This window comes from Orcinus orca, chromosome 9 (genome assembly GCF_937001465.1).
Source record: "Orcinus orca chromosome 9, mOrcOrc1.1, whole genome shotgun sequence".
Lineage (NCBI taxonomy): Eukaryota > Metazoa > Chordata > Mammalia > Artiodactyla > Delphinidae > Orcinus > Orcinus orca.
The window spans coordinates 46269336-46281176 of NC_064567.1; the positions used below are offsets into that span (position 1 = coordinate 46269336).

The following is an 11841-nucleotide window of genomic DNA, read 5'->3' on the forward strand; positions in this document are numbered from 1 at the left end:
CAGCAGTTAGGAATATGCCTCTCTGGGACTGTTTCCTTATATGTCCACCTCATGGGCTTAGTGTGGGAATCAAATGGGACAGACCAGGAAGCACAATGGATAAGAGAGTGTACATTTAATGCGTTAGTTAAATGTAAAGTATCACTATCATTTTCTCTTTTCTCCCCCTAGAGCAGTCATGTGGGTTGTCAGACTGTGTTCCAGGGAGCCCTAGGGATCATTGCAGGAAGCTTAGGGGACCTCTTTTCTCCAGACAAACCATCTTTCCTTTTATCTGCTTTCTATGTTAGGCATCTAGGTAAAGTTTCTTTTATAGATAGGACTCTATAACTTTTAAAAAGTTTGAAAACCACTGATCTAGAAGGAATTTTGCAGATGAATAGCTATGCTTGTTTAAAATGCTGGTGGCCATCTGTGCCCATTGAAAAGGCTAGATACAGAATATTCAGGGCAGAGATTGCTTGAATACCTGGTTCAAGAAGGTGGACTGCTGTAGATGTAAACATTATGCACAGATTGGCCTGAACCAAAGAGACAGAAAACTGAGTGAGTGACAAGACTGAAACTCACTGGGGAAACCTTTGAGCTGCTTTGAGACGTGTGGTGTTTTTTAAGTCTGGGTGTTCCCAAGGCCTTTTATTTCTCGGCTCTGTTTGTAACCGATGTGGTGGTTTAATGTAAGTACCAAGGTGAAAACTAAGTGGTACCTGACAGGTGATGACCCTTTCTTTCCTGTCTTCATTTTTTAGTGCACTTACATTTCAATCGACCAAGTTCCCAGGACCCATGCCATCGTGATAAGCAGACCTGCCTGGCTTTGGGGGGCAGAAATGGGAGCCAATGAACATGGAGTGTGCATAGCCAATGAAGCCATCAATGCCAGAGAGCCAGCCGCTGAAACGGAAGCCTTACTGGGGATGGATCTGGTCAGGTACTGCCTGGTGATTCTTTGAAACAACTGCCCAGAACAGGTGGGGTGTGGGGATGGGATTTATCTCCCTCCAAACCTCATACTTCCTAACACAGTCCTTCCAGAGAAGACTTGTGCCTTTTGAGATAAACTTGGAGGTGATGGAAAAAAGAATAGATTACAATGGAGTATTATTCAGCAATAAAAAAAATTCAGTACCGATCCCTGCTATAACCTGATGACATGATGAATCTTGAAAACGTTATACTACGTGAAAGAAGCCAGACACAAAAGGTCATTATTGTGTGATTCCATTTACATGGAATACCCTGAATATGCCAATTCATAGAAGCACAAGGTAGATTAGTGGTTGCCTGGGGTTGGAGTGGAGGATGGGGAGTGATTCCTAATGGATATGGTGCTGCTTCTTGGGGTGTTGGAATGTTCTAAATTTAGATTATGGTGATAGTTGCACAACTTTATGAATATACTAAAGACCCCTGAACTACACTTTTAAATGGATGAAGTTTATGGTCTTTGAAATGTATCTATCTAACAATATATAAAAATAAAAAGAATATATTAAAAATACATAAAAGATAAAGGAAAAAAGAACAGAAATCACTTCCCTCCTTTCCCCTCTAAGTCTTGGTCATCTTCTCTTCCTCTCCCTCCCCTTCCAGCCACAGTGTAACAGAGGGAAGCGGACGTGTAAGCTCGGCAGGATGGGGGTCTCTGTCGGCTTGTTCAGCACTGCGTCACAAGCACCAGGGGCTGTGTGCCTGGCACGTAGTGGCTGATCAACGACTGAGTTTGGAAAGAATGACTAAAGTAGACGGTGGGTGGGAATGAAACAACGTTCTGAAATGGCTTCCTTTTTTCTGAAATACTGAAATGCAATAGAGTCATGGCTTGATTGAAAGACGATTGGGCTGGGAGCTGGAGGTCTTGGTCTTCAGTGTGGATACTTGTCACTTGTCCGATGTGAGGCCTAGACTGGGTGACCTCCAGAGAGCTTCCCACATGTAACATCCTATAAAGAGGAATAGAGGTTTTTACATTTTGTAGGTTTTGTAGGGAGAAATTGCACATAGAGACCTCCGTGGCCCATAGCTTCTTCCAGCTGATGGGCAGGTCTGTTTGTGACACCCCTTTGATGCCATATCGCCTTTATACCTTCCTCACCCTTCCTTACGCTTCCTGGTTATTATAAACTCAGAAGGTGCAGGTTCCCTGAGCTGGAGAAAAGGAGGGAAAAGCCTTATATTTATAATCAGTTTTCTCTTGATCAACAGAATGAAATGGATAGAATAACAACAAGTTTTGAGCTTATGTTTTGACAGTTGTCCCAGTATTTTTACCTCCGTGCTTAATAGAAATCCTAAAAATGAAGAGTTAACAATGATAAATAATGTCCCTTTTATGCCTCATTCATAGCCTTGCATTTTGAGTTATCATTGACTTTATGGCAGGGGATTTATAGAACTGGCAAATACCACCATTTAAACAGTTGATTTCTAAGGGACGACAGAAAAGAATTTTTTTTTTAAATTTCTTCAAAGCCTCTGATGTATCTTCTCAAGTTCATCAACCTATAAGGCAACGAGAGTTACTGAATATCTGCTTTGTGCTAGACTCTGTGGGCACATGAAGAAGCTCAGAAACTGCAAAGAGATTTTAGTCTGGTTGCAGGGAGAAGACAGAAAATTGAGCAATGCAAGATTTTAAGACCAATTTAAGATGACAGAAGGAGAGGCGTGTCTCAAGGCAATCTGAGATTTGTAGCCACATGAATGGCACAGAATCCCAGGCCCTCAGCAAACACCCCTGGATGTTCAGAGATGATAATGGACTGAGTCTGTTTAGGAATGCTTTGAGAAGAAGATGCCTGTGACCTGGGTGTACAACGCTGCGGGGCTGTAGACCGAGAAGATATACTCGGCACATAACTGGGGTTGTGATAGTTACCAAGGTCTGGACACTAACAAGTGTCAGGAGTAGATTACAGGGTGAATTTAACCATAGTCATTTAACTTTAACTCCTTCCCTGGCCACCCATGTCCAGGTATGTGAAGAGGACCCTGCCGCAGGTGTCTGCACCTCGAGCGGCTCTTTGTGAGCTCAGGGTCTCAGCTTTATACAAGCTATGATCAGTTCAGCTGAGCCCAGTCAGGTAGTGAGGGGCCGGTTCATACTAACCGAATGCTAAAAGTGACCCCTGAGCCAGAAGGCCTCCTAGATCCATGTCTCAGAGGCTCCCAGGTGATGGGTGCTGAAGCACACAGAGCACTGTTTGAGTAGCAGGGTTCCAGAGCAGTGGGTCTCGAAGTGTGGCTGGTGACCCAGTAGCTCTGGCATCACCTGGAAAGTTGTTTGAAATGTAGATTCTGGGTCCCCACCACAGACCTCCTGAATCAGCAACTCTGGGGGTTGGGACCAGCAATCCGTGCTTGAACGTGCCCTCCAGGTGCTTCTGATACACACGAGGCGTTGAGAACCAGGGCGCTAGAGGAAAGTCTCAGTCCGTGAGCTGTGTTCTTTCAATTTGGGCTCAGTATCTCCAAGGTATTGCTGTCGGAGGGATCACTCCTTCCTCTGTCTGTGCTTGTCTCCTGGGCTTGCATGCCAGTTCTTTCCTGGACAGCTCCTGGGAGAGCAAGCTCTTTGCACTTTACACTCTATTTCTAGTGCTAGCTAGACCTGGGGTTGATTATTCAAAGATTATGTAGGGCAGGCTGCCCCTCTGGATTCTGATCTTTTGTGCTTTCCAACAGCACGTCAAATCCAGCCTCAGTCCAAAGGGATGTTAAGTGAACGTTGGTAGCACTTTATTGGGCACTGAGTTTAAGATAAAAGTATAATTTGTATGTGTTTCCTGGAGGTTTGCTGTGGGAATTCAAGCATTAGGCAATACTGTTTTTATATTTCATTTTCACTTTATGTTTATGATGTTAAGTAACATCTGCTACTTACGATCCACTGATCTCTGTGAGAATCTGTCAACGAATCCCTTTCTCCAGGGAAAAGGCACATAAACACATATACTCCATTTTTGCATGTTTCAGGAGGTTGGTACCAAGTAAAAGAAGATGAATGGAGCTAGCCTAGAAAAATGGGAATTGATTTTCTGGAGGTCAGGGCTCTCTTACCATCCAAGGTCTGTCTCTCGTGATAATGCGCCTTGGCCTCTTGGATGAGAACTAGAAAGCTCTTAGAACTCATCCATCAGTGGCATTCTGGTAAATGTTTAATAACCAGCCTGGGGCGGGATGGTGGGGGGCAGCTCTGATCTGTAGCCTTTTCCAGTTTCCATGGTGTAAACACTCCCACGATGATCGATTTCAGGCTACCAATGGTTTAACCACTAGATCGAAATTCTTGATGTAGAGCAGTCTGCTCCGAGCTGGCGCAGCTGGCCCCAGTGCGTCACTGCCTTCATTCAGCGTTTCACGCCTCTTCTTCCCTGTGCATGACTGCTCTGTTCTCTTCTTTTTCCGTAGACTGACTTTTGCTGCTCCGTTTGGGTTTAACTTTGTCACTAAAACCCAGTCCATCCCCATATTTTAGAGCATCTGATAATTCTGGACACTTTCCATCAGACCCTCAGCGTCTAAAAAGACACAAAAGTCCTTGAAAAGAGGCCAGTGTAATCACTGGAAAGGGCCAAGGGCTGTCTTTAGGTTGTGGGGAGTGTGAGGACCCACAGGTGACCTGAAAGGGGGCCCAGCCAGTATCTGTAGGAGGAAAGAACCTGTGGATTAGAGTTACTGTTTCGCGAACACTGTTGTATGATGCGTTTTGCATAGAATATTTCATTTAACTTTGACAGCAATCCAGTGAAGTGGGTCTGATTACTTCCGTTTGGTAGACAGGAAATTGAGGTTAAGGGACTTGCCTGAGGCTTCGACAGAGCCTGGTGTACCGGGGCCCGCTCCCCTCAGGGAGGCGACCCCTGTCTGTACTAGATCGCAGGTTACTTCTCCTTTCTAGGAGCCAGGAAGCTCTGGATACCAAGAGACAGAGGTTAGTCAAAAGGTTCCCCACGTCTTTCTTCCAAATCAGTACAGCCCTTAGCATCTACTTTTCCCCCCTCCTGCTTCTATCCCTCTGGCTAGAGGCTGGGCATCGTTCGATGTCCAAAAAATCATGAACCAAGAGGGGCTTTGCAGACCCCTGGATCTGCGGGGGAGAAGGAAGATTGTTTGCATCTACATCCCCATAGGAACACCAAGCTCATCCCTAAAAGGGGAGGGGAGTTGACTACTTTTATGACTTTCCCCAGGGCAGTGATTATATATCCACGGTAAATCTAGTTATAACTTAGTTTTACCTAATTGGGATTCAAAGGCACAGGGGTCTCCCTAATGGATGGAGACATAGGTGTCAAAAAGACAAGCAAGCTGAGTTTCTAAACACGAGGGCTTGCATGAGGGGAGTGCACACGGTGCTCATCTTCCTTAGTGAGCTGTGTTAACCTTTCAGGAATGGGCAGAGTGAGCTTGACATACCAGTGAAAAGGTCATGGGCCCCAAAGAGGGATTTTCTCCGGGATTTCCCATAAAAAATAAGGATCTGGATTTGGGAGCATCTAACTCCAAGATCCAGAAAAACCCGGACCAAGCACACCCTCGGAAGGATTTGAATTTCACTGAAGGTTGATGTCAGAGCGAGACTCTCACATTGGCCCTGTTAATTTCATTCCTTTTCCTGCTCCAGTCAAGCCCATAATGAGGTGTAGCACCCGAAGTGAAAGGAGGCATGGGGACCAGCCTGACGCAAAATGTGTTGTCATTTTGCGTCAGATGAATCTGCCTCATCTAAGAGGGGAAACTGTCATGAAAAGCTTAAAACAGGCCTCAGTGTTGGGAGACTCGTGGCCTGGATCACCATAGCCTGGTGCATTTGTAGCTCTGAGTCTCAGGCGGAGAGGGTGTAACCCGCTGTCATTCACAGCTCTGGCAGTTGTCCTGTTCTCAGCCCATGGCAGAGAGACCGCAAGGGAATGGTCAGGTGGGACAAAGGCGTATCTTCTCCCCATGGTCCTGGCATGAGGGGTATAATCAGAATCGTGTCTGTGGATGAGCGCTGAGGCGCCCCTGCAGATGCCATGCAGAGGGCATCAAAGTCAGTCTGGGAGGGCACGTGTGTTGGAATCTCAGCGTGGGACCCAAACAGGCAGAACAGCAGGAGAGTAAGTTAGAAACTGCACAAGAGAAGTCACAGCTTCCAGACGTGGCACTATTGCCCCGGCTGGGTATTCACAGGCTCCTAGCACACATTTGCACGGGTAAGTTGGGGCCCTGCAAGGCCCTGGGCACAGGGTTCTCCCTGGAATACGTACATAAGACGGTGTAACCAGGGGCCACCAGGGACCTGTGGAAAGCAGGGCCCCTCCTGTGTGCCCAGCTCTGCTCTGTGAGAGGTACTCACAGCACACTTGTTTGCTCTGGATCCTCAAGGTAAGGTGAGCACTTATTTCCTCTACGTCGTTTTGGAGAAGATGGCACTGACCAACGGAAGAGTCCACTAATTCCACCTTCTAACGAGTTTATTCTTTTATCACTCCCATGAAGTCTCAGGCTTCAGCGTCTCAAAGCATTGCCTTGTCACCAGTCTCCCTAAATAAGCTTAAATTGAGAAATGCCAAATGAATTGATATACAATTACCTACGAAAATAAGCCTCTTGCAAAGATAAGACCAGAGCACAGAGTTGCATTATCCGGCAGCACAGTGAAATGTCCCTTCAGGAAGAATCAAGCTGGGTGAATTTTAATAACGATCATCGCATCTCAAGTCGAAAACTCACCCAGGACTGGCCTCTGCTATCATCTCAGCAGGCTCATTGCTCTGCTCTGTGCTTCTGCCCCCAGAGGTACAAGTTGAATGAAGAGATGAATAAGTAGACATTTACCGGGCACCCATTACATGCCATCTTCTTTCAAATCAGCCTGAGAGGGAAGTAGTACTGTTTTCACTTTACAGATGAGAAAATCAAGGTTCGGAAAGTTTATCCCTGGTGGATAGCAGAACCAGAATTAGAACTGAGGTCCCTTTATCTCCGCGTCGTTTGTTCTTCTGCCACAGTGTGCTGTGTCTGGAAACTTACTGATCACGTACTTGGTGCTGGGCCCTAGAGCCATGTATTTTCATGTTCATTGTCTCATAAAACCCATCCTCATAGTACTCAGTGATGTAGGTATTTATTTTACAGGTGACGTAAAACTGAAGGTCAAGTATATTATGGAACTTGCTCAGGGTCACACAGAGGGCAGTCTGTGCCTGCTTTAAGGGGTCTATTAATTGGAAGGGCTGGGAGGGGACTGCTGTTTCACTTTGAAAGAAATATGTCCTTTTGGACGACTGAAGCTGTAAGCCACACCAGTAGAGGTGCGCTGATAGGTAGGAGGAGAATATGTAGAAAAAGGACTGATCATGGACAAACCAGCCGCCCATCGCTAAGGAGACCGTGAGTGAATTATATGCACAGAGGACAATGGCTGGCTGTGGAGCACTTTTATTACTAATCAAAACATCTGGTGGGGCTTCCCTGGTGGCGCAGTGGTTGAGAATCTGCCCGCTAATGCAGGGGACACGGGTTCGAGCCCTGGTCTGGGAGGATCCCACATGCCGCGGAGCAACTAGGCCCATGAGCCACAACTACTGAGCCTGCACGTCTGGAGCCTGTGCTCCGCAACAAGAGAGGCCCGCGCACCACGATGAAGAGTGGCCCCCACTTGCCACAACTAGAGAAAGCCCTCGCACAGAAACGAAGACCCAACACAGCAAAAATAAATTAATTAAAAACAACAACAACAGAACAAAAAGCAAAACATCTGGTGTAGAATAATAGAGGTCAAGGATGGACTGGGCAGAGGTTTCCTTTTGCCCAGAGGCAGGAGGGAGAACAAGCCACAGAGAGGGGGTCTTGCTAAGGGCTGCAACTGAGCTGACCAGCTCTAGGGGAGTCAGAATTAGAAAAGAGAAAGAGAGGTGGCTGAGCTTCCTTTCAAGAGGGAGAAGCCACTGGGCTCCTGATATGCAAGGGGGGCGTCCAAAGACAGAAAACGCCCCCGTGATTTTGAACCGAATGTGTGACAGTTGTGTATCTGAGTTCAAGTGCTGTTTATCTGTTTGCGTATTGGCTTGAGTGTTTAACATAGTTACACACATTGGCATTCTTCATAGCTCAGCCCCATCCCAGCCTTTGGTTCCTATGCTGATAATGAGGTGGTGAGGAATGACAGAGGTATGCTTCTGGTTTTCTTACTTCAGGCTTGGTTTAGAGAGAGGGGCAACAGCTAAAGAAGCCTTAGATGTCATCGTCGCCTTGTTGGAAGAACATGGACAAGGCGGGAATTATTATGAAGATGCAAACTCCTACCACAGCTTCCAAAGTGCATATTTGATCGTGGACAGTGAGGAAGCCTGGGTGCTGGAGACCGTGGGGAAGTACTGGGCTGCGGAGAGAATCACAGGTGAGTGGGGTGGCCGGTGGAGAGTTTCGAGGACAGGAAAAGCTGAGGCCATGGTGCCTGGACTTAGAGAAGTCATGCTGCTGTTGCAGACCCTCTGTGCTTCATGTGTAGGCTCTGGAGTGCCTCTCATTTCTGGGCTTCTGCTTCTAGAGAGGAACGGGGGTTTCCTGAGCCTGGAGTGAAGGATGTCAATGCTTGGGAAGCACACACCTGACATTTCATATTGACTGTTTGCCTGGGGGCAAGTCCCAATTCTTAGTTACAGAAACAAAGTCCCAGAGATTTTTCTCAACCTCATGCACATCCGTGTGCACACACATGCACCCAGACACATGTATATTTGCACACACGTTCCATTAATTTAAAACAATTCATTATCAGGAATTCCCTGGTAGTCCAGTGGTTAGGACTCTGTGCTCTCACTGCCAGGGGCCTGGGTTCAGTCCCTGGTCGGGGAACTAAGATCCCATAAGCCGTGCAGTGTGGCCTAAATTAATAAATAAATAAAACAATTCATTATCAGGGCTACTGTGTTTTTCTAAATGTTGGGACCTGAAAAAAATTTGAATGAAGAAGTATCATATATATTTTATATATAGGGCTTCCCTGGTGGCGCAGTGATTGGGGGTCCGCCTGCCGATGCAGGGAACACGGGTTCGTGCCCCTGTCTGGGAGGATCCCGCATGCTGCAGAGTGGCTGGGCCCGTGAGCCATGGCCGCTGAGCCTGCATGTCCAGAGCCTGTGCTCCGCAACGGGAGGGGCCGCAACAATGAGAGGCCCGCGTACCGCAAAAAAATAAATAAATAAAAAATAAAAAACTATATATATATTTGAGCAGAGGGCAGTAGTATAAACTGTTCCTTCAGGTGGAGTGAGACTAAATTGGGGAGGAGGAATCTCTGGAGCTGCGACGTTCATGAGTCTTGTTAGTAGCACAGCGCCTCTTTCAAAGAACCTTTCACTTTTCTTGTGAGTAGTAAATGCTTGGGGTTTAGTTCGCCGGATCAAGTGACTGTTGCTCATTGAAAATGTGATAAAATGTGTCAGGAGTGGTCACACCTCCTGGGAAATCTTAAAAGAGAACCAAGGATCATCTGTTTTTCTCTTCAGAAACAGAATCCATTCCTCCCTATACTTAAGAGTCAAGTTGCAGGGGAGAGACACCCTGTAAATTTCCATTTCTTGATTAAGTCTTTGTAAGTCTATTTCTAAATAACTGGGTTTTGCACTCTCTACAGAGGGAGTCAAGTGCATTTGCAATCAGCTTTCGCTCACGACTAAGATTGACGCAGAGCATCCTGAACTCAGGAGTTATGCTCAGAGTCAAGGCTGGTGGACGGGAGAGGACGAGTTCAATTTTTCTGAAGTTTTTTCTCCAGCTGATGACCATCTAGCCTGCTGTGCAGGCAAAGACAGCTTAGAAAAGCAAGAAGGTGAGTTAGTGTATCCCTTACAATTCTCCCTCTCATACCCTTTGTCTTGCAGCTATTTCAGAGACCTCGTTTGAACTTAGGCGAATGAGCAGAGAGGAAGAGTAGAGAATAGACCTTGTATATGGAGACCGACTTGTGCTAAAGTCCTTGCTGTGCAGGCAAGATGACAACTTGCATTTATTTTTACATGATGCTTTCTCATCATGGATGTTTCCTTTTCCTATTTCTCCTTTAAATGCTGATGTCCTCATGCTTGTCTTGTTTGATACTTATTCCAGCCTTGCTTATACCTCAGCATTTGTATATTTGACTTATCTTCTTCATATATTTTCCTCTCCCGTTAGCCTGCTGAGTCTTGACATCAGGGGTGTTGTCTTTTACTCATCTTAGGATCCCCTTGTGAGGCTTGTTATAGTCCTTTGTTCCATGAACATTTGCTGAGTCAAATTGTTGAACTGAATTCCTTTCCTGAACCCTGTATCTTCCACCCAATATTGACTTAGTCAGAATCCATGTTTAGGTAAATGTTGGTGACTGGATAGCTTGTTACTTTTATGCGTGAGTGGAAAACCCTTCCACATAAACACAGTGGCCACATTTTATATTTGCCATTGGTCATTTAGAACAGGAGTTGGCAAACTATAACTTGTTGGCTGTTCCCTGTTTTGTAAATACAATTTCATTAGAACACAGCCACACCCATTTATTTACCTATTGCTTATGGCTACTTCCATGCTACGTGGCAGAGTTGAGCAGTTGCGACAGGTAACTTATGGCAGAGATTATAGGGCCCATAAGCTTAACATATTTCCTATCTGGTTCTTTAAGAAAAAGTTGGCTGACTCAATCTAGAAGAACGCTTTAGGACTTCTGCTATAGAACTTAATTAATAAATTCTGGGTAGGAAGGTAAGAAAGTATCCATTTACAAATGGGAACTTTATAAAAAACCCTAAAAGTTTTTCACTTCAAAAACCTAGCTTGGTAAAAGTATATAATACCAGTTGTAAGGTTGTCCTGCCAAAATATCAAACGTAAATCTGATGAAGCTTCTGGATCTAGCTACTAGTTTACCAGAAATACAGAGGATGGAGGAAAATATTCAAAACACCATCTGCAAAGTCCGTCTTGCAAAGTCCAGAGTGTGAGAAACTCAGGAGAAATGGCCCAACAAATAAAATGCAAGGGGGAAAAATGAGACGCAGTGACGAAGAGAGTCTTAAGAGACATTATCAACCTGTTGGATCCTGGTTTAAATCAGTAAACTCATTTATGAAACAGTGAGGAAGTTTGAACCCTGGATAGTTGAAGAACAGAAGGACTTACTGTTAATACTTTTAGGTGTGATGTGTTACGCATAGAGATTTACAAAGAGGATGTGAGTCGTGGTAGTGAAGTTTAAGGCACCTTTTCTCTATGTGATGCTCTGATTTGATCTTTGTGAACACACTGAGAAAATAGTGTTTCAATGAATTATAAACAGAGGGAGAAAACGTAGAACCAGGATCCTGTGTAGTAAAAGATTTGTTAGTCTGTTTATCTGAAGTCAGAGCCAATAGTCCTCATGGCTCTAAATATTCTAAATACCTCTCTGTGTATATTTCCCACTGCAGGGAGGTCATTCTCCAAATATAGTATTGACTCTATCCAGCAAGATTGTATCAGAGAGCTTGCTTGGTACACTGCATAGATTGCATACTTTCTTATGAATATCATTCTGTTGCGTACTGTACTAGTTGAGGAATTGCCAAGTGCTGTAACACAGAGACCCCAGAGTAGTGTGGCTTAAAGAAAATGGAAATTTATTTCTCTCCCATGTTACAGTTCAGACCTATATGGACAGTCCAGGGCGGGTGGGTTATTCTGCCTCAACACGTGACTTCCTTTTGTGGTCCACTCACTGGCATCTCCCAGCCAGCAGGAAGGGAGGGAAAAAAGTGAAGGGCAAACACTCCTTTTTATGGATGTAACGGGGAAGTTGGCACACATAATTTCTGCTCACCTCCCGTTGGTCAGGATCTA

The 11841-nt window shown here is 45.4% G+C and overlaps 1 protein-coding gene across 3 annotated transcripts in view; it reads left to right on the plus strand.

The window, feature by feature from the left end:
* Positions 1–11841, plus strand: part of SCRN1 (secernin 1) — a 62017-nt gene that overhangs the window by 29652 nt on the left and 20524 nt on the right. For all 3 annotated transcript variants that reach the window (XM_033420601.2, XM_049714867.1, XM_004265680.3), the window contains 3 exons: positions 750–931; positions 8184–8386; positions 9626–9820. In XM_033420601.2, the coding sequence (XP_033276492.1) occupies positions 831–931; positions 8184–8386; positions 9626–9820 (499 nt within the window). In that variant the 5' untranslated portion in view covers positions 750–830. The remainder of the gene's footprint in view (positions 1–749; positions 932–8183; positions 8387–9625; positions 9821–11841) is intronic.